At 38.2% G+C, this 24,085-nt stretch overlaps 1 protein-coding gene across 5 annotated transcripts in view; it reads left to right on the forward strand.

The window, feature by feature from the left end:
* Nucleotides 1-24,085, forward strand: part of LOC134343935 (protein unc-13 homolog B-like) — a 519,229-nt gene that overhangs the window by 215,557 nt on the left and 279,587 nt on the right. For all 5 annotated transcript variants that reach the window (XM_063042888.1, XM_063042887.1, XM_063042890.1 and 2 more), the window contains one exon: nt 17,294-17,417. In XM_063042888.1, the coding sequence (XP_062898958.1) occupies nt 17,294-17,417 (124 nt within the window). The remainder of the gene's footprint in view (nt 1-17,293; nt 17,418-24,085) is intronic.

Consider the following 24,085-nt stretch of genomic DNA (forward strand, 5'->3'; position numbering starts at 1 on the left):
AGGTTTTCCCAGATGTTGCCTGAAAGAGAGAGTTGTTCAGTTATGGAGGAGAGATTGTAAAAGCTAGATCTGTTCACCATGGAGTGGAGAAGATTAAGAGAATGTATGACTGAAGTATAGAAAATTATAAAAGGTATGGATGGGAAAGACTGCACAAAACTTTTTCCGATGTCAGAGACAGATAAGGTTAAAAGACATAGATTTAGAGTAAGGGGAGGACTTCCGGATCATCAAGGGAATGGCGGCGTAAGGAAAAGGTCTCTCGACAAAAAAGAAGGTAAACTGCCCCAAAATCGAATTTAGACAAATACTTAATATTGCATAACTATATTAATAAAAGGGGCAAGGATGATGTCTAAGAACAAGAATAAAAAGTCCGCTTCGAAGGCTGATAAACATAAAGAGATGCAGCAAGGCGAAGGGCCTAGCTCCCCCACGGCAAGCCAGGACGGAGATAATGAGGGGGAATCGGTGACTCTGTCTTTGATTCTTGGAGAGATTCGCGAGTTCTGACAAGATAACAGCAAACAGCTGGAAGATATTAAAGGAGAAATAGTAAAAACTAACTCGCGGATAGATGAAGCTGAAGCGAGGATTGTTGGAATTGAAGAGAAGCTACAAAACGCCGAGGAAGTGATAGCAGAAATGCTGAAGCTACAAGACCAACTCCAGTGGAAACTAATAGATCAAGGCGGCCGCTCGAGAAGGGAAAATGTGAGGATCTACGGAGTTCCCGAAGGAACCGAAGGTCAACCCGGATTGATGATTCCCTTCGTGGAGAAGCTGCTTAGAGAGAACCTTGATATGCCGGCCGCAAAAGACCTACAGATAGAAAGGGCTCACCGCGCGTTGGCACCACAGCCCCCGGCAGGCGCCCAGCCCAGATCGATTCTGATCAGATTTCTCAGTTACAGAACGAAGGAAGAGGTGCTTAAAAGAGCATGGCAAAAGAAAGGTTTCATGTGGAACAACTGCAAAATCAGTTTAGACCACGACTACGCACCGGGGATTCTTGCCAGACGGAAGGAATATACCGAAACACGGAGAGTCCTGAAGGAAAACAACATCAGATTCCAGACCCTGTATCCAGCTCGGCTGAGAGTCTTTTACGACGAAGGGACAAAAACTTACGCTACGGTGGAGGAGGCAACGTCGGACCTGGCGGACCGGGGACTACCTATTAAAGTTTTCACCCAACCGGAGTCGCTACTGGAGAGGATTCGGCAGAAGTCGTGGCAGTTAGTGGGGCGAGGACGCTCCACTCGAACCAGAGTGTCAAACTACAAGGAAAAGCTGCAAATATTCAGACGCGAATGTACAGAGAATACAGATTAATTAAGAGAAATGACTGAAAAGAGTAGATCGGACTTAAAAGTAAAATGAAAACTGGTAACTGAAAATAAACTAGGCGGAATAACTTGAATGATAGCAATATGGTCGAGACATAAATAGGAGAAAATTCTCTATGATTATTCAAACTGCTGAGGGCCCTCTAACACAGGGTGAAGATAGAGGTTATCCCTCTGAACTGAGGTGGGTCGGTGCTCAGGCCTCACTGTGGGAAGTCGGGAAAAATTTTCAAATGTTATACGTTCAGAAATGTCTAGGGTGTGGTTATATGTCTTGGTTTACTGTTGAGAAGGGATTGCTTACTGTTTGGTTAGAAAAGGAGAGTGCTTTTTTTCTACTAGAGAAAAATGCAAACTGAATTGGTAAAAATAATTTCCTATAATGTTAATGGGGTTTTGAATCCAATTAAAAGAAATAAGATTATGTCTAAATTGAAAAAAGAGAGGGCACAAATAGATTTCCTCCAGGAAACACATATGAGCCAATCTGAACATGGAAAATTAAAAAGAATGGGCTTTAAGCATGTATTTTATTCATCATATAAATTGAGTCACAAAAGAGGGGTAGCTACTTTAATATCAAGTACTCTTAATTATGAACATATTTCAGAGACTAGAGACAAAGAAGGACGGTTTGTAAAAATCACAGGAAGAATAGAAGGTACAGAAATAACATTGCTGAATGTTTATGCTCCTCCAGGTAGTGAATGGTCATTTTATAGACACATTTTTGACCTAATGGTCAGTTCTCGAGGGGTAGTAATTTGTGGAGGGGATTTTAATATTAGATTAAATCCTATATTAGATTCTTCAAGAATAGTTACTCAGAATAAACCTCTGACTCGGAAAGTGAATTCATTGATGGAGGAGTTGGGAATTATAGATGTCTGGAGGGAATTACACCCTACTAGTAAAGATTATACATATTACTCTTTCCCTCATTCAGCCTATTCAAGGATAGACTATTTCTTTATCTTTAATACAGATAGACTCAGGATAAAAAACTGTAATATTGCAACAATTGATCTGTCGGATCATAGCCCAGTCTCTATGTCTCTAATCCTGGAAAGGAAAATGAGGAAAACACTATGGAGGCTATACTCACATATACTTAATAACCCAAAAGTAATGGAGAGATTAAGGGGAGAAATCAAAGAATATCTAGACCTTAATGACACGGGAGAAACATCACCAGTGATTTTATGGGATACATTGAAAGCTGTACTGAGAGGGAAAATTATTTCCATTACTACTCACATGAAAAAAATCAATGCATAAAAATTAGCAGACCTTCAAAGAAAATTAAAACAACTTCAAGTTGTAGATAGCAACAAAAGTAATTCAAATCGAAAACAGGAAATTAGGAAATTGCAAAGTGAAATTGATGATATTTATACGTTGGAAACTCAAAGAAATTTTCTTTACCTGAGACAAAAGAATTATGAAGTAGGAGGTAAATCAGCTAGATTATTAGCATATAAATTACGAAAACAACAAGCAGACAATACAATTCATAAAATAAAGAATCCAAAGACAAAGTTTGTGGAGAGTACAATAGGGAAAATTCAAGAGAGTTTTGAAACATATTATCGAGAGCTGTACTCCCAACCCCGGGCCCCCAATGAGCCCTATATAGACAGTGTATTGAATTTTTTAGATCTACCTAAACTTACAGATTTACAAAATGAAAGTTTATTAGAACCAGTAACTGTCAAAGAACTGAACGTGGCCATCTCTAGGTTAAAGGCTGGAAAGTCCCCGGGTTCTGATGGGTTTACCTCAGAGTGGTACAAGTCCCTGAAGACACAGTTAGCCCCATTACTACTTAACACCTTTAATTGGATCTTGCAGAGAGGAGAAACTCCACCTTCCTGGAGAGAAGCGATTATTTCAGTTATTCCTAAAGAGGGTAAAGATAAACTAGAATGTGGCAATTATCGGCCAATTAGTGTTCTTAATTTAGATTACAAACTATTTACATCTATATTAGCGCGCAGATTGGAAAAGCTTTTACCTGGCCTAATCCATTTAGACCAGACTGGATTTACTCAACAAAGACAAACACAGGACAACATAAGGAGAACTCTGCACATATTAGAACAGGTTAATAAGAACGAGACAGAGACAATGGTAGTAGGATTGGACGCTGAGAAAGCTTTTGATTCGGTTAGTTGGGCATTCCTATACAGAGTGTTAGGAAGATTCGGCTTTCGAGGAAGGTTTATTAAAGTAATTCAGACTCTATATGACAGCCCTACAGCCCGAATTAAGATAAATGGGGACCTCTCTGACTCCTTCATTTTAGAGAGAGGCACTAGACAGGGATGCCCAATTTCTCCTCTCCTTTTTGCACTATATATTGAACCACTTGCCCAACTAATAAGACAGAGCAAAATCGTAAAAGGTATCAAGGTGGCAGGGATTGAACAGAAAGTGGCGTTATTCGCAGATGATGTTTTGGTCTATCTGAGTGAACCAGAAAAATCATTTATAGGATTGTTTACACTGTTGGATGACTTTGGGAAAATATCAGGTTATAAAATAAATGTAAAGAAAACGCAGGTTATGTCCCTAAATTATACACCATCCAAAAAATTGCAGGATACATACGATCTTAAGTGGGAAGCTAAATCATTAAAATATTTAGGAATAACCCTGCCGAAGGATCTTTCAACACTGTCACAGGTAAATTATGGATAAAAGCAGATATGCATAGATGGAATCTTATCCCCTTTTTAAGTTTAAATTCAAGGATAAATACTATAAAAATGAATATTCTTCCTCGGTTATTATATCTTTTCCGTACTTTACCAGTGGAGGTGGATGATAATCAATTCAGGGAATGGGACAAATGGATTTCCTGCTTCATTTGGCAAGGAAGGTAAACCTAGAATTCGATATAACACCTTACAGTTAGGGAAGGAAAGAGGAGGTATGGTTCTTCCTTGCCTGAGAAATTATTTTTATGCCTCACAGCTAACCCCTCTGTTATATTGGTGTAATAGGGAATATAAGGCTAGATGGAAGGAAATAGAATTTGGATTAGTTGACAGTTTTCCTCTTCAGGCCTCAATAGCTGACAAAGGATTGATGGCCCAGTTGGAAAAATTTAATAATGCTTGGATAAATCTTACATTAAAAATATGGCAGAAGGTGGTTAATTCATGTGGAATTAATAACATGCTAAAACTCTTTAGATGGTGTGCATATGATACCGAATTCCTTCCCAACAGAGGAGATAAAAGATTTGAGCTATGGATAAAGAAAGGTCTTACAACCTACCTCTCATTTATAGATAAAAGAGTATTACAAAGTTTCCAAATCCTGCAGGACAAACATGGCCTAGAACATAATGACTTTTTTAGGTACCTTCAAATACGAAACTATGTTAACCAGAGTTGTAGATATACAGACCTATCAACAGTAGAATTAGAATTTTTCAAGATTCTGAATTCGGCTTGCAGTTCAATACCTAGTAAATCAGTTTCTCGCCTATATAATGCACTCTCCCATGCTAAAAATGTAAATACACTGTCTATTAAAGAGAAGTGGGAGAAAGAAGCGGGGTTGGTACTTTCAGACGAGGCTTGGGGGAAAATCTGCAGCTTTCAATGGTCCTCGACTAATTCTTTGACTTGGAGAGAACATTGTTGGAAAAACATTATAAGATACTTCAAGACCCCATATCAGGAAAAATATAAAGATACAAATGTGATGTGTTGGAGAAGGTGCGGCTCCAAGGAGGCAAATCATTTTCATATTTTCTGGGATTGCCCTAAATTAAGTCTATTTTGGGAAGGTATTCATAGAACATTAGTTAAGGTACTTAGGTCCCAGATACCTCTGAACTTTGAGACGCTCTATTTGGGGCATGTATTGTTCCTTGAACAGAAGGAAGATATAAAGTTGCTGCAGGCCCTCTTAGCGGCAAGTAAGAAATCAATCACTAGAAAATGGCTAAATCCAATACCACCTACATTAGAAGATTGGTACGAAATTATCTTGGAAATATTTAAAATGGAAAAGTTGACTTAGTCCCTGAGAACTCAAAAAGAAACATTTTATCAAATCTGGAATAAATGGATTGAATATATAACCCCAATGCGAGCAGACTTTAGATGACTCTCCTAATAATTTATATTGCTCTTCTCATCAACACAGTAATATTGCTAACGTAAGCACCCCTAGTCTAAATGTTTGTTGTTTTTTTTTGGAAAATAGAGAATTAACACAAGTAAAGGGAAAGATTTGGGAAAGGGATAAAAAAAAAGAAAAAATTAAGTAAATAAGTACATAGGGATTGGATAATTATGTCTGCGGGCAGGAACAAGCACGAACAAATTGGGATATAAACACCTACAATGGTTGGTATATAGGCTTGTATGCAACATTTTGGACCAGTGGAAATGGTCCAGAAGGGTTGTATGGAAACTATTATTACCATTTTTCTTAACAACTAATTTCATTACTTAGCCTAATAGGTTAGATTTACCACAGTACATAATTATCTATTTAAATGTTTATTTTCCTTTTATATCATCTCAATGTGTACTTAAGAATGCATAAATAATTGTAGTTTTATACATATAAAAAAAATGGAAAAGGTTATATGTGTGAAAAAAGTACATGATAATTGTGAATTCCTTATCCAAATAAAAATAAAATTAAAAAAAAAAATTTAGAGTAAGGGGTAAGAGATTTAGTGTAAATCTACGGCGATTCTTCACCCAGAGAATGGTACGTATGTGAAATGTGCTACTCGAGAGAGTGGATGAAGTTGGATAACTGGTAACATTAAAGAAGTGTGTATGTATACTCTTGAATCACTAAGGCACAGAGGACTATGAAACAAGTGCTGGGAGCTGGGATTAATGCAGAAAAGTGCTCGTGGATGAAATGGGATGAATGGCCTTTTTATGATGCTGTATTATTCTAGGACTCTTGACATATGCATCTTCTTCAATAAACCTTCCTGCAAATAGATCATGGCTAATAAACATTCATCCATGCTCTCATAGACAGTTATTTTCTTTTCTGTGACCAGTTGAGCATTTTCTTTTATTTCATTTTATTTCAGTATATCCTTTAAGTATTTTTGCACTTTTGAACGCTGGCACTCGATAATGTCGTCCATTGACTCACACTTCAACACTTTAGGAACAGCTTCTTCCTTCTGCCATTAGATTTCTGAACAATCCATGAACCCATGAAAACTATCTTGTTATTCTCTTTTGCATTGTCTATTTTTGTACCTTATACTTTTATGTCTTGCATTGGGCCAATTTTCATGACATATGTCAATGATAAAAATGATAAACCTGATTCTGATTTTGAAGGCAGGTAGAAGGAGGTAGACTAGTTTTGATAAAATTGTACAGGATTCGAGTCACACCATATCTGGAGTACTGTATAAGTTTGGTTTCATATTTAAGAAAGTATATACTTGTGCTGGAGCATAGCACAAAGTTCAATGATGCCTGGGAGGAGGATTGAATAGAGTGTGTCTTTACCCCATTATGAGTTTAAATGAGCTGCACAACGAATGGAGTTTCGTGGATTCAGATTTGGCTTGCCCACAAAAGGCAGATGGTGGTAGTAGATGGAGAGTGTTCTGCCTGAAAGTCAGTGACCTGTCAAGTTCCATAGGGATCTATTCTGGAACCATTGCTCTTTGTGATTTTTAGAAATGATTTGGATGAGGCACTGGAAGGATGGGTTAGTAAGTCTGCAGATGACACTTAAGATAGGTGGTGTTGTGGATAGTATAGAAGTTTGTCGTAGGCTACAACAGGTCAGTGACAGGAAGCAGAGCTGGGTGGGTCAGATGGAGTTCAATCTGGAAATGTGTGAAATGATACACTTTGGTAGGCCAAACTTGAAGGCAGAGTACAGGGCTAATGGTGGGTCTCAGTGGTGTGGATGATCAGAGGAATCTTGGTGTCCACATCCATAGATCCCTCAAAGTTATCATGCAAGTTGATAGGGTTGTTAAGAAGGTGTATGATGTGTTGGCTTTCATTAGTCAGGGGATTGAGTTCAAGAGCCACATCTATAAAACTCTGGTTAGACCACTCCTGGAATATTGTGTTTGGTTCTGGTTGCCTCTTTATAGGAAGGATGTGGAAGCTTTCGAGAAATTGCAGAGGGGACTTCCCTGTACCAAGATGCTGCCTGGATTAGAGAACATGTCTTATGACAATAGGTTGAGTGAGCTAGAGCTTTTCTTTTTGGAGTGAAGGAGGATGAGAGGTGATTTGACAGATTTGTATAATATGATAAGAGTCATAGATAGTGGATAGGCAGAGACATTTCTCCCAGGGTGGAAATAGCCAATATGAGAGGGCATAATTTTAAAGTGATTGGATGAAACTATAGAGGGAATGCCAGAATGGTGTCTGCATGGAATATACCGCCAGGGGTGGTAATAGAGGCAGATACATTAGGGACATTTAAGAGTCTTGTATAGGTATATGGATAGAAAAAAAATGGAAGACTATGTGTGAAGGAAGGGTTGGATTGATCTCAGAGTAGATGAAAAGGTTGGCACAATGTCATGGGTCTTGGGGCTTATGCTGTACTGTACTGTTCTATGTTCTAATAAGGTGATTATAATTATTGACTGTGGTTGTGATTATATTCAAATCTACAATATATTTCTGAACTAAATAATGAAAATACCTGTATAAACATCAAGAATATTTTACCAACGGGAAACAAAGCACTGTAACATCTTGTGCTTTACCGAAACCTGGTTGTTGGAGGAAGTACTAGACCAAGCCATCAAACCCATCAGGTTCTCCATGTTCCGAGCAGACAGGTCTAAAGACCTCTCTAGGAAAAGTAAAGGCGGGGGAGTATGTTTCATGGTGAACAATGGTTGGTGTGACCCAGGAAGCATGCACATCCTCAAATCATTTTGCTCCCCTGAATAGGAGTACCTCTATGTTGACCTTACTGGCTGCCTAGAGAATTCACGTCTGTTATTATGACAGCTGTGAATATCCCACCATAGGCCGATGCTAACCTGGCTCTTAATGAACTTTGCGAAACCATCAATATCAATGAAACCACACACCCAGAGGCTGCTTTCATCATCACTGGAGACTTTAACCAAGCGTCGCTGACCAGAACTTATCTGACGTTCTGCCAACACGTCGAGGTAAGCAGACGGGGAAGATGCATACTCGACTACTGCTACTCTCCCTTCCGCAATGCCTACAAAACACATCTCTGCCCTCTGTTTCGAAACTTTGATCATTCCTCCATCTTGCTCTTGCCCGCCTACAGGCAGAAATTGAAGCAGGAAGTATCCATATTGAAAACTATCCACTGCTGGTCCAACCAGTCAGACTCAATGTTATAAGACTGCTTTGACAGCATCACCTGGGAGGCATTTCGGCTGAGAACATCTCTGAATACATGGAGGTGGTCACAAGCTTTATTTGGAAGTGCATTGAAGACAATGGTCCCCAAAACTTTGTCCGAGTTACCCAAGTAAGAAGCCTTGGATAAGTAGTTCAGTGAGCGTTGCTCTCAGCACAAGGGATAAAACCTTTGCCTTCGGAGACCAACAGGAGCTCAAGAGATGCCACTATGATTTATGTAGAGCCATCAAGGTGGCAAAACACCAACACGAACAAAACCCAGTCACAACTCTGCAGCAATGACATATGTAGCATATGGCAAGCATTACGCACCATCGTGGACTTCAAGAGGAAATGTAGCAGTACAGCCAACGTTGCCGCCTCACTCCCGGACGAGCTGTATGTTTTTACGCTCCAGTTGAGGTTGATAGGACTGAACCCCTGAGGAGAGCCACTGATGAGACCTGAACCTTGGTCATCTCTGAGGCTGAGGTACGTGGAATATTCCAACTAAGCACAGAACAGTATACATATCACCGATGACACCGGCAAAAAAAAAAAGCACAACAGCCTCTCTTCCACCTCAGGCGACTAAAGAAGTTCGGTCTGGGCCCCAAAATCCTCAAGACCTTCTACTGGGGCACCATTGAGAGCATACTGCCTGGCTGCATCACCACCTGGTATGGGAAGTGCAGCAACCTTGATTGCTTTACAGAGTGATATGGACAGCACAGTGTATCTGTGGATGTGAACTTCTCTCCATTGAGGACATTTATAGCAGTAGGTGCAGAAAGAAGACCTGGATGATCAGTGGGGACACCAGTCACTCCAACCATAAACTGTTTCAGCTGCTTCTGTCTGGTAAATACTACCATAGCATTAAAGCCAGGACCAACAAGCTACGGGATAGCTTCTTTCTACAATCCATTAGACTTTTAAATTCACATGTTTGTACATTGTAACGGAATCATAACACAAAGACTTTTATTCCCTCACATTGGGATGGATGTAAGATTTAAGTAAGTTCTAAATTCTAAGTTACAATTAGGACTGGGCCTATTGACCTCTTAAATCTGCGCTGCCTTCTGGTTGAATTTAGAAAGTTGGCTGATTGAAATTTCAACTTTCCATTCCATTCCAGCCATACGAAACTTATTCGTACTGCTTTATCTTTGCATGAAAAATATTTAAAGGCTTTGCTTCTATCATCTTTAAGAAAGAATGTTCCAAAGACTCTCAATCGTCTGAGAGAAATCTCTTGATCTTCTCTGTCTTAACTGATCAACCCCTTATCTTTAAATAATAGCCGTAAGTTGTAGACTCTTCCACAAGTGGAAACATCCCCTCTACACCTATCCTGTCATAATTCTATAAAGAACTTGTGTTGCAATCTGATTTTCCTATGATCAGCCTGTCCAATATTTCCTCCAAAGACAATGAATGATTTCAAGTGTTAGTTTAGTAAACATTTTCTGAATGGCTTCCTGTGCATTTACACTTTTTAAATAAGGTGAACAGTACTACTAACTGTACTTCAGGTGTGATTTCAGCCATATCCCATATACACATGTATTCTGGTATTTGATGCTCTGTGTAATAAATTATAACAATCTGTTAGCTTTCCTAATTACTTAATGTATCTGCATGGAGCTGTGTGTGAACTAGGGGAGAATCAAATTAGTGGAAGATTTCAGGGCTTAACTGAATAGTGATACATTTTAGTGGCTAGGGGAGAATCAAATTAGTGGAAGATTTCAGGGCTTAACTGAATAGTGATACATTTTAACATGAGGGATTGCTTAAGAAGTTAAAGGTGGCGGTGGTGGTGTCACTTATTCATCGGCCTCGTCATTCTCTGTGGCTGAGGTTGCATGTGTGCAATGTGCTGTTGAAAAATAATTATTAAAGTCAGGTCTGTAATTAGTACATATTTCATCCACTGTATGCTAGTGCTGAAAGAAGTGAACCTATAAACCCCTGCAAAGGCTGCAGATAATTGGTTTGCTTTGTTCAGGTTCAAAGTTCCTAAATATTATCGTGGTTACACCCCTTCAAGCAAATGTGGACCATTCTGCCTGTTTAATTATCCACCATCATCTGTGATTGGATGAACCTGCCACCATCAACACATCCTGGTGGGGTCACCATTGCTCGAAAACTTAATTGGAAATGAATACAGGAACTGCCAGAGCAGGTCAGAGGTTGGTTATTTTGCAGCAAATGACTTGCCTGTCAGGTTGGCATCAACAGGACACTTCAAGCATGTTGTATAATTTTCTTTCTCTTGTAATGCTGGGAAATATGGTAATGGGTTTATCATTACCCTGTTCAGCCTGCTCCAGTTCAATTGAAGGCAGATTTTAAATTGCGCTGGAAGTCTTGCCTAGTCTTTTCTTCCTGACCTGTTTCTTCTTTCAGTGGCCTGCATGCAACTAATGTTCATCAGCTTAACTTCTTGTTTATTTGGAAATATTTCAATTAACCCTTATGACTATTTTAACATTTCCCTGTAGTGCACTTAAATTGCTTTCTTTTGTGAAAAAGATGCAATATATTAATTTAATCAATTATGGACATATTTTGACCTTCTAAAGAGAGTCTATCTTTGACTATTTTAGTTTGCATGCTTCCAAAATATGCTATGCCATGTTTTCTCATTTTTTTCTTCTTTATCGTATTTCTATTTTATTTTTAACTCCATTTACCTTCCAGCTGCATTCCTCATAATTTTTAGCTATTGCTTTAATTTTGTTATATGTTTCACTTTCAATTCTAATTCATCACAATTACAAAATTCTTATTTTATTTCACCTATAATCCTTATTGCATTCATTGTATTCAGTATTTATTTTGTGCTATTCAATTAATAACTGCAGACTTACTAAAAGATTCCTGCCGATTTATCTCATTGCATCCTGACTTTTCCATGAAAGTACTCTCAGCTTTGATTCTACTTTTTTCTTTTCTTGCAGTAACTTTATTTGTGACTGTTATTTTGCAACCATGTTCTTATTGACATGGCTATTTGCTCATCTTCATTTCTCGGAATTGTGACTGTTTAGTTTTTGTTTTGGCTTGGCCTCAGAGCTGGAGGGAAAAGCTGAACAAATATTTTTGGCAAGAAACATTGTACATTGTTACAATTATACACAAAACCCATTAACTGAATGATTTGGATGGTATTAATTTCTGTATTGTAAGAACTTGTACTGTTCACACCTTTAGGATTCCCCAAATCACTTAATAGCCAGTGAAGTGTAATTGTACTCTGTTTATGATCTGGGCATGAATAGAAATGATTCAAAGCCAAATATAATTGTCATCTCTAATGAAGCTCATTTCTTAATGAAATTATTTATTCCTTTACTTTTTGCATTGTCTCTATAATTTGCAGTAAATAATTCAGCATTGTAAAATTTGATTAATTGTAAATAACTCTTTTGTTCTTTTGTACTTATTTGAACATATGACTTTTAATTTCCCAGATTTTTCAGTCATGTTGTGATATTTTGTTTACCTATAAGGCTTCTTAAGGTTAATTTCTGAATTGAAAATATGTGATCAAGAGCCATTGAAGCGTGCCTTGACACTTGCTCCTTGATAATGCTTGCAATTAATGGCTCGAAGTTCCTTTTTAAGAATAAATTTCCATAGCATCATTCTCTTTTATGTCCTGATGAAGAGTCTCAGCGTGAAATGTTAACTCTTTATTCCTTTCCATAGATGCTGCCTGACCTGCTGTGTTCCATCAGAATTTTGTGTGTGTTGCTTTTACATGTTTAGCGCTCTACTTTTTTTATGCATTGTTGCGTGGAGTGCAACTGATGGAGTTACAGAGAGGGCACCATCAACAGAACAAAAGTCAAATTGACGGATTATGAAATTAACTTCCCAAGGGCTAAGAAGAATTCCAATCCCAGTACCTTAACCACAACCATTTATTGTTATCTTCTTAATATTGCCTGACTCTTCTCCATTTCAGTGTCTCTATCTTTTATTTACCAATTTACCAATCTGTCAGATTCTTGAATGAGCCTCCAAAGAGGAATTCTTGATCTCCCATTCCACTTTGTCATTGGGGTTTGCACTTTATTTGTTGAAATACACTGCACTTTATCTGCTTCTGCGACACTGTTTCTCCATTATGTTTCCTTACCTTGCTGTACTTACATTTGGCGTGGACGGCACACAAACAACCTTCTTGCTGTATCTTTGTATTTGTTACAATAATAAACCAATACAAATACCAGTGCAATCACCCAAGGTCTCTGTCCTTGTGGAAAGTTGAGTTTTGATTTGGGGAGATTACTGAAGAAGTTGCTAGCCAATTCTACAATATCAAATCAAACCTCATGTATTCTACAAAACTCTTACAGTACTTTCACTCAATGGTTCTGCTATACCAAACAATCTTCCTTTGTTGTCCTCCTCTCCAGCATTTTTGTCCTTTGTTCATCATTTTTTAGTCAAACCGAAATCTGACAGGAATGCCCATTCATACAGAACTTCTGGGAACAACTGATATGTGCAGAAGACTTGGAGATAAAAGTCCTTTGGAGTTGGCATATTAGACCTTATAGATTCGAACCTTAAAAAACAAAAGAAAAAACTACAACCTTGTAAATTTGCCACCACAGTCAACGTAACTAACTCAACTAATATGGAAGTCACTGCTTTGAAATAAAATTGTTGGAATTTGTAGGGAGGGCTTGGAGCTACAGGATTCTGATCATATATTCAATTGTCCAGGATTGAGGAGGGTATTAGCTAAGACGTGAATTGTCATCCAACTCTGCAGCACTTGGATTAGATCAACATTGCACACTGGCATCATGACTTTTCATCTTTTGTATTTATGTCTCAATGCCTTAAGCAGTGCTACCCAACGTTATGGCACAAGTATGTTTGTGGTCGTCGGTAGCCAGATTAGAACTAATCTAAAGCTGATTTTTTTGGACTTTTAAGGTTTTTTTTCAAATCTCAGAACTTTGAGATTTATTTTTAAAAACAGTCTAATTTGATTTTTATTTTTCAAAATTAGATGAAGAGAGAGTCGAGTTTACATCCTGATTGTTTTAGTACATTATACACTCATGCAAAGATGTAATTTTATTAATGCGGTTGCCTGGGGGAAAATTACTGCACTCTACATTTATCTTCTCTGAAGAAAACATTTAATATCTGGTAAAGCCCAAGAGCCAAGAGTGCACATCGCAATCAATATCACAGTTGCTGCTTTATTTTGTAGCCTGATATCTGTGTAGCATGTTGGCTGATTGTTATGCAGTTGAACAATCAGTGCTGCTTAGTTTTGAAGCAGATCAATATTTTCAATACGTAAACCTTATTAATTATGGTTTAAAATCAATGATTTGCAATTGTAATAATTATTGTACGATACAGATAGTAAAACCTTCCCATTTTCTATTTTGTAAGATTTTCTACCAGAAATGTAATCGTGCTCTCGTTTGATTATTTTTATCGATTTCAAAATAGAATGGCATGACTTTTAGGTTCAGTTATGGTTTTTGAAGCAAGGCCCCAAGTAGTAAGCTACTGTGATGAAGATTGAATCCAGATATTGGGCTAGAATTTCCCCAGTGTGGTCCATCCCCAGGTTGGCCTTCTGCAGAGGTTCCTGACCTGAAGCCTTGGTTTCACAACTGTCCCAGTTCATTTGCAGGCTGAGAGTGGTGATCAGGCCTCTAGAGCTTGCACCTTGAAGCCTCACACTGCACCAGCTCCGATGGTTGGTGGGTCATACTGATATAGCACCTGACACTATTTTTAAATATGCATGATAATCATTTGAATTTGATGAAGCAAGTGGTCAGATATGCTAGCGTCTGACTTCCCTGTCGAGTCAGTACTACTTTGCTCCGTGGTTTGTTGAATATGTGTTCTGTAGCTAGCTGGCATTTCATGAACTCGCTTTGAATGGTCAATGAAATTGAGCTCAAATTGACAAAGTGTCAAGGGTCAACTTTATTTGCCTTATACATGTACATGTATGAGGAATTTGCTGTGATATGTTGACATGACATTGAACAAAATGCAACATTCATTGATGTGACCAAGTTATCGGAAGATGCCGATAAGAGAGATAGGCTAGAGACAAATGGGGGAAACATTCAAAATGCTAATAAGAGAGAGACGAGAGAGATTAACGAAAAGGAGACACAGTTCCGAGTATTGTCAGAGACTGGTTGCTTTGAACCTGAACTGTTTGAAGTTTGATGGACAGGCGATACCCCAGCAGGGGGATAAAAGGAACAGGTTCGCTAAGGCAAGACACACCACGAGACAACGAGACCCTGGAAGTGCGGTGTGCCCCCACAAGCTGGTGGAAGTTTTGGAGGTCTGGTCGCGGGACCAACCGTAGACGCACAGAGTGAGACGGTACGAGCGGCGGGAACTTGATGTGTGTGTCCACCCTTGCCTGGGTGCCGGGTTCACTGCAGAAGAACGATTGTCTCTGGAACGGAGGGGTCACAGTTGGTGACCTCAGAAGACATTAAAAAGGGCTCGCGCCGAAAGCTAACTGCGAAGGATATCAAAGGTCTGTTGAATCCGATTTGAATATCAGCATTCGCTCTCTCTCTCTCCCCAATGGCACTACGGCGATTACTGCGAACTGAAACTGAACTGAACTCTGCGTCACTTGAGACTGGTCATTTTACCCCTAGACTGCGATAGAGCTTGATTGATCCTATTATCCTAGTTCTGTGTACATGTGTGTCTATTCATTGCTAACATGTTGCATTTATATCCTTACTATTAGAGTACTGTGTTACTTATTTCTTTAATAAAACTTTCTTAGTTCCAGTAATCCAGACTCCAACTAAGCGGTCCATTTCTGCTGGTTTGGCAACCCAGTTACGGGGTACGTAACACTGATAATAAAGAATTAAAAGTGATTAAAAGCATGGATTTGGAATAAAATGTGCATAAATATATAACTGTCAGTATGTATTTACAACTTAAATAGCATTATAAACAATAGCTTAAAGTGCTTGCAGTGCAGTTGAGTAACTGAGGTAGTAGGTAGAGGGAGGTGGTGGGGGGGAGGACAAACTGAATGCTTGATCAGATTAACAGACTGGGTAAAGGAACTTTTAAGATGGTGTAATTTTAAAAAATAGCCCTTTCCAGAGGGAAGAAGTGAGCTTTTGGTAAAGGCGGTTTGTTAGGAGGGTAATGTCTGCAATGAAATCTTCTTGTCTGCTTCTTTGTCCTGGACATATCCAAGCCCTGCAGTGATGGTAAACTGCAGCCAATGACTTTATCTGCTGTCCTGACAGTTCACTGTTGTTTTTGTATGTCCTAAGAGGATGTTGCTCCAAACCAGACAGTAATGGCTGATGTGAAGATACTTTCTATGATGGCAGTGTAGAATTGCATCAGCATGTTCTGGGAAAGATGAAATTTTACCAACTGCAAGTAGTACATTATCTGCCAGGTCTTTATGTTAATAAAAGAGATATGGTTCTCCCAGATGAGTTCCTGCAAATCATGATGCCCAGGAGCCTAAGTGTTGAAATGGTGCTAACTGTAGAGTTGCTGATGATGATCAGATATAGAAGAGACATATTTCTTATGAAGTCGATGTGCATCTCCACGGGTTTTGATAGCATTCATTTCCAAGTTGTGATTGCACCAGGAGGGTAGCATGTTTACTTCCTGGTGCTATTTGGATTTGTTGCCTCTGCGGATTAGTACTATGACAGTTTAACTGATGTATTACTGGATGACAGCAACTGATGTAGAAGGAAAATAGGAGAGGGGAGAGAGCACACTCCTGTGGCGTACCACTGCTGAGTAAGCAGAATGTGGAGACATGCTTGCCTAGTCTCACATGCTGCTCCTTGTCAGAGAGGAAGTTTGTGATTCACTTGCAGATGGTACCTAGTACATATTTCCACTTTTGTAAGATTGCTGTATGAAATTTTTGAACATGTATCCTTTAGATGTATCTTACTCATAATAGCATTATCAGTTACAACTGGGCAACCATCGGAATTGTTTCCATTTTCTAATCATTCTCACATTGGTGCCAAAGGAAATGGCATGCTAAGGCTGAGAACGAGGCCTTTTGTCTTGGGAAAGGAGAGATAACCATCAATATTGATGCGGAGAATCACAGGTTGAGGCAGTGCTGTCATCCAGTAATCACTAAAGAACTAAGTAAGACAGTTTAACAAGTTTATACACAATGGAAGGCATGTATTTTACATTATAAAATAATGGGATGATGTTGGTAGTGTCATTATGCATTTTCTGTGCTGTAAATGGGTTTTCACGGGACATAACTTTAAAGTTAAGTGGATTACCTGCCTGCTGCTCAGGACCTTCTATTCCTCAAATCAACTGGTTATAAAATCATGCCAGATGTTCAATGAGCAGCAGATCACCTACTGTTTACTTTTCATTGGTGCCAGTGTTAAACAGACAAGTCTAGGCATCTGAATCCTTGTCACTACTTGAATATTTTCTAACATGACCAGCCATGTATGTTAGCCTGCAAGTTTATTATTAATGTTTGGTTCTTCATTATACTTGCTGGTATTTATATTATAACAGGAAGGGCCAGGAGATTGGTCGACTCTGGATGCTGAAGTTTTAATGAAGGAAGATGAGATATGTGGAACCAGATGTCCAACACCGCATAAAATCCTATTAGATACTCGTTTTGAGTTGCCTTTTGGTAAGTACCTTTGAAACATATTTGGAATGTGAGAGGCTGATTCTTTTGTGAGTATTTTAAAAACCAAACTATGATTTGTGGATCTATTTCTTTTAGAATAATGATTCTCTCCTCAGCACTACCTATTGATCTGTTGTCTACATGTGCACATTGTTCTTTGTTCTCCCAGCAATGTGAATACACTAGTAAAATCCATCTCCTGTGTACATGCTTTTATTTAATATGTATGTAGTTGTGCACAGACACAACATAAAGCAGCCTGAAAGACAGTAAAATATTAAAACCTGAAATTAAACACAGAAATTGTTGAAAAATAGAATTTGCAGGTGATTGTACGGTTAAGCACTGTAAAATCAATTCCCAATTGAATGATGAGTCTAAATTCAGGACTACTGTTGCATCTTTTTTCAACCAGAATTTCATCACCGATTGCATTAAAAAATATTATTCTGAAATCTTTCCCCTGAAATTCATTCCATTTACCTCAATAAAAGTAATTGCAGTTCTCTGGTACTGTTAGAAAGCACACCTAGCATTGCCAATCAAGAAAAAAATTGTGAGCATCTCTGATTTGAAATTTTACTACGGTAAAGGAATATCAAATACAATTTCTTTAATTTGAGAATTGGAAGGAAGAGAGAATCTCATTGAAATTAAAATCACCATTCTAAATGGTACCAGGCTAATTTTCGGAGCTGCAAGCTTACCTCGTCTTCAGGCCATGCTGGACTACAATTAGAATCTTAAAAGCAGTGAAATAGTTCAAAGTTCAAAGTAAATTTACTATCAAAATACATGTATGTTATCACACACTACCTTGAGATTCATTTTCTTTCAGGCATTTACAGGAACAAAATAAATACCATAGAATTTTATGAAAAACTGTACATAAACAGTCAAAGACTGACAAACACCAATGTGTACAAGACAAACTGTGCAAATAAAAAGAATACTGAGAATAAGAATTGTAAAGAGATCTTGAAAGTGAGTCTTCAGATCATAGAATTAGTTCAGTGTAGTGGTGAATACATTTATCCGCGTTGGTTCAGGAGCCTGATGGTTGTAGGGTAATAACTGTTCCTCGTGGAACCCAAGTTTTCTGTACTTCTTACCTGAAGATAGTAGTGAGAACAGGGCATAGACTGGATAATGAGGGTCTTTGATGATGGGTGTTGCTTTTTTGTGGCAGCACTCCATGGAAGTGTACTCAATAGAAACAGAGGCCTGCTCGTGGACCTTTGGCTTCTTCCTCCTGTAGTCAATAATCAACTCCTTGGTTTTGCTCTTGTTGATTGAGAAGTTGTTCCTGTGATACCACTTAACTATATTTTCAATATCCCTCTCATATGCCGATTTGTCACCATCTTTTATTTGGCTAATTACTTTAGTGTTGTCAGCAAACACAGATACAGCATTGGAGCTGTACTTAGCCACACAAACAAAAGGATAATGTGGGTTGATGTATTGGCAGATGTAAGAGTTTGAAACTTTTATTAAACATATTATAGAAGGGCACATAGAAAAAATTCAAGATAATCTATCAACGTCGACGTGATTTTTGACATTTTTCACCCCATTTATCAAAGTCAAAGTACATTTATTATCAATGTATGTGTGTGTATACACACACACACACACACACACACACACACACACTATACAACCCTGAGATATGTCTTCCCACAGACTGTCATGAAAAAAGAAACACCATGGGACCCATTCAAAGAAAGTATCAAACACCAGTGCTCAAAAAAAGAACGAATCACACAAATGGCAAAAAAATGAGTGAAAAAGAACAAAGTACAAAACATCCAACCACAGAGTCCTTGAATCTGTTTAGGAATGTTCAATTTAATTCAGTTCATTTCAATTTAGCGTTGTGTCGTTCACTGACTGCAGGCCGCAGAGCTGGTCTGCCCTGATCAAAATAGCAATAAAAAAAGGAGTAACCAGAAACAAGAAACACATATAACGTGAACTGCATAGACCAGTCCACAAACTGCTCCGATTAAACCTTGTCCAAAACCCAAGACTCCAGCACCTTCCTCTAGCTGCAGGGAGTGAGAGCTAGACCTGTCAAACACAGGCAGACAGTGCTGAACACGCTTCTACTCTCGTCCTCAGTGATATCAATTTTCCTTGATGCTTTAATTAGCAAGAAATAAGTCGATCATGGGTTCATGCCCCGTCTCCAGGCTTGGGCCTCTAGGCTGCTCACCTAGCTCCAAATTTCACCAAACACACTTGGTGAAAACAAAGTGTCAGATTGCACAATCTGCCTGATTACACACCATCAACATATACTCACAGGTTCCAATCACACACAACTTAGTAGTAGAATTGCATAAGAAAGAAGAAGTAGTAAAAGAAATAGCTTTGTGAACTGTCTGAAGGATGTCACTGTGGTTCATCTCGTTGGTTGCTGGTGCCATCTTTCCCTTTACTCAGAGTTTATTGAAGAAGACAATGTGCCATGAATAAAATGGAAATGGCATTGCTCTATTTTTAGACTTCTAGAAAGTATTTCATAAGATGCTACATCAAAAGTTAATACAAAAAATAAAAGCTTGTGGAGGGGTATAACTTAATGAAATGAATAGTAGATTAGCTGGCTAACTGAGTGGAGACATAATGGGTTTCTCTCTTGTTGGCGAGATGTAACGAATGGTGTACCAAGGGACCAGTGCTAGGGCTCAACTTTACACAAAGGATTTGGATAAAGGCATGAATTGTGTGGTCACTAAGTTTTCTGATGACACCAAGGTAGAGAAGATGTGTAGCTCAGGTGGTTGATAGTTTGGTTAAGTTGTTCTCTGATCTTGGCAATTTACTTGCAAATGTTTCATCACCATGTGAGGTGACATCGTCAATGTGCTGTTGACTGTAATGTGTTCTCTAACTGCTCGGTCTTTATAGACTTTTCAATCAGCTGATTGGACATCATTTCGGAAATTCATTTGTGATATGGGGAGGAAATTTCATCACTGATTGGCTGTGTGGTGAACTTTGTGCTTTGCGGTCAGGAATTTTGCCCGCATCGACTCATAAATTGAAACTAGTCACGCGTAAGCCAACAGCACCATTAAGAGTACTTTGCAAACCAAAAAAACAAACCAAACTATTAGACAAGACCAATGTAGTCATAAAATCAAATGCGGGGACCACAGCACATACTATATTGGCTAAACTGGGATCTACAAGGATTAATGAACATCAGCTGGCTGTAAAGAAGCATGACCATCTCTCCCTAGTTCCTACCCATGAAGATCAAGAGGGGTGTAAGTTTGACTGGGCATCAGTGAAAAACATGGTGCAAGCGAACACACGATATGCAAGAGAATTCCTAGAAGTGTGGCTTTTCACAAAGAATTTTATAAACAAGCACATAGACCTCGATCCTATTTGTGAGTCAATGTGGGCAAAATTGCTGACCACAATGCATGAAGTTTGCTACATAGCCAATCAGCAATGAGATTTCTTCCCCACGTCCCAATTGAGTTTCTGAAATGATGTCCAATCAGCTGATTGAGAAGTAGATAATGACCAAGCATTTGGAGGACATATCACAATCAACAGTGCACTGATGATATCTACTTGGTGACTTTGTGAATAGGCCGTAAAAAAGCCAGGCTGGGTTATAGAAGATTTGAGTCAGTGATTAAAGGTCTGGAAAATGTGTATATATCTCTATTTGGGCAGATAAAAAAATCACATTAAATATTTGGAAATTTCAGATTTCTGAGATGGAAAGGAATCTTGGTGTTTTGGTGCATGACTTCCAAAAGGCTGGTATGGTGGTATTGCAAGGAATTAGTAAAGTTAAGAGAATGTTACTGTTTATTGCTAGGGTAATTGATGGAAGTTTTGCTTCAGTTTTATAGGACATTGTTTTGTGAGATTATGTCTGGAGAACTTTGTACACCATTGGTCAATTTATTTAAGGATGCATCTGAATCTGTTAGAGATTTGATTTAAATGTGCAGTTGTTTATGTGGTGGGTTGGGAGTAGAATTGCAGGGAGCTTTAAGGACATAAAGAAAAGTCCTTAAATAAGCGGAACAATATATATAGACAAACACAAAGAAAACTGAGAAACTTGGAGCATAGTGTAGTGTTCATATGGGAGGAGGACCATGTAGGTTATGGTGGGTACCCAGAAGTGCAGACAGGAAGTCGATGAAAAGATAAAGAGTCTGAAGTTGAAGGAGGGAAGAAAATTGATATTTTGCATTTTAAGTAAGACCAGAAAACTGCAGCAGTATTCTTGCAACGTAAAAGGGATGTTATTGATAGGAATGGAACAAAAAGATCTTAATATGTCCTTTGAAGAGGCATAAACAGCTAGAATCCTAGTCTGTTTTTTGTCAACAGCATCTGTAATTTAGTGGAAATATGGAGGTAAAGAGTGGAAGAGATTGCTAGTGGTTGTGATTAGTTCAGATTTCATTCAAGGATTGAATGGAAAGCAGTCAGTGTCTGTTGCTGGGGATGGAGATTTAAAGAGTTTGGATCTCTATGTTGAAAAAGAGATTAGGATCATAAAATTATTAAAGTGATAGAGGGTATTGAAAGGATTGCAGAGGAAAGAGGAAAAAAAGTCAGCCTGTTTTACATGAGGCAAGAAAAGGCTGAAATTAAATGCCTTGTGTTGGTGATCAATACTTTCCCTTCACTACCTGTCGAAATAATGCTAGAAGCTTTAGCAAATTACACAGGATTCTGTTATGATCAATGTTGTTGTGAATTTGTATGTTTAGTATATTGGTAAGTTAAGGTTTGATCTTCAGCCTTCCTAGTGTTGTGATACTTTGCAGTGTAAAAAAAAATAACAGGAGGATGACTTTCCATGATTCCCAGTGATCATTTCATTATTATCTTCATGACTGGTATAAATACTTAAGATGAAATGGCGCAGAGAGCAGACTCAATGGTCTAATTCTGCTGCTGTATTTTTATAGTTATGGTCTTATAACTTTGTGTAGATCATATGACAATAGCATTGACCATGCTAAATTCAATTAATGTTTTACAAGTTATTTGAAAGTTAGGATGCTAGTTTTTGGTCATCTTGTTCTTATTTCCCGTGGGATGGCCAAAATATTTATGATGGGTTCCAAATGTTGAAACAGAGGTAGTGATATAACTTACAGGCTTCCACATTAGTTTCTCCCACAACATTATCTGCTCTAATTATAAACATTAAATATAAAATATAAATTTGTTTTTATACTTGTTCCTACCTTCAAACATTATCATATCTTCTTGTGGAGTAATCTTCTGGTTTGAAAACCTAGGAAAATAATTGCAAATATAGACTTTGTTTTGTGATTCTTCTGTTAAATTTCCAGAACAGATTTGGAAAGTCTTCTGGGTGTACATAGGACATTATTTTGTATTTCGCTTGGCTTTATTGAAGTGTTATAACATTGTCAAATGGATGTCTTAATATCTTTGAAGAGTAGGACAACTTTTAAATAGAAATGATTAAGAGAATGACACCTATGCAACAAATTGGAACCTCCCTGAGGATGTTAACCTAAACTTTGAGTGATCAGTACACAAGACCTGGAAAGGTGATAAATATCTGAAAATATTAAAGAATCTAGAGCTGATAAGAGAGCGTAGAGGGCCTTGTAATCTTTCATTTACTTCTCCTAGCCTGCTCAGAGGTGGTCTTTTCATTCTTGGAACAAGTGGTTCGCCAGTTGTTTTGCATGGCAACAACTAAAGATACTCATGTATTCAGTGGTATGCAGAACAACATCTTGTGGCAATGACAATTTTTTGTCAGATGTAAAGAAGATAAGAATTAGAAGGATTAAATCATACATTTCTTGAAGCTTGACTCATCTAATGTTCTCCTCAACTCTATGACTCTTAAATGTCCCATGTCCAAAAATATATCTCTACTAAATATCTAATGACTCTGTCTTCACTACTTTCTGGGCCAGTGTATTGCGATAATTCACACCCTCCTGAAAGAAGATGTTTTTCCTCATTTCTGTCTTAAATGGTTGTCCCATTATTCTGAATCAGTGCCCCATAATTCAGCTTTTCCGTTATGTGGGGAAACATTCTTTTGACATCTGCCCCAACAGGTTTACTTACATTTTCTCTAATTTTTCTATACTTCAACACTATTTATTATCAAATCATCCAAGAAATCAGTCTGCTGAACATGTTTCAAACCCTCAGTGCAAGTGTATTCCTTAAGTAATGAAGCAGCAGTGAACACATGCCTAGATAATGAAAATGGCAGCCTGGGAGAAAAACCTAAATTAGGTTGAACAGTGGGTGTCACATATGGGATGAGTAAACAAAATCCAACAAAATTTCTATGAAGTGAGAAAAACTAAAACCGTTGGGTTTTGACCCAAAGCACCAACAGTTCATTTCCTTCCACAGACGTTGTTTGACCCACTGAGTTCCTCCAGTGGGTTATTTGTTGCTTCAGTTTCCAGCATCTATAGTCTTTGTGTCTCCAAGACGAAGACTTTGAATGGAAGTCAATGATGTATTTAAAATAATGAAAGTACCTTATGCTGTGCATACAAAGCATCATATACTTATGTGATATTTGCGAGTATTTTAGCCTGAGAGAGAAATTAAGGAGTTTTCTTTTCATTTCCCTTACTCTCAAGCTTCAGGATACCTTACTTTTACATCTT

The sequence above is a fragment of the Mobula hypostoma genome, chromosome 3 (assembly GCF_963921235.1).
Source record: "Mobula hypostoma chromosome 3, sMobHyp1.1, whole genome shotgun sequence".
NCBI classification, from domain to species: domain Eukaryota; kingdom Metazoa; phylum Chordata; class Chondrichthyes; order Myliobatiformes; family Myliobatidae; genus Mobula; species Mobula hypostoma.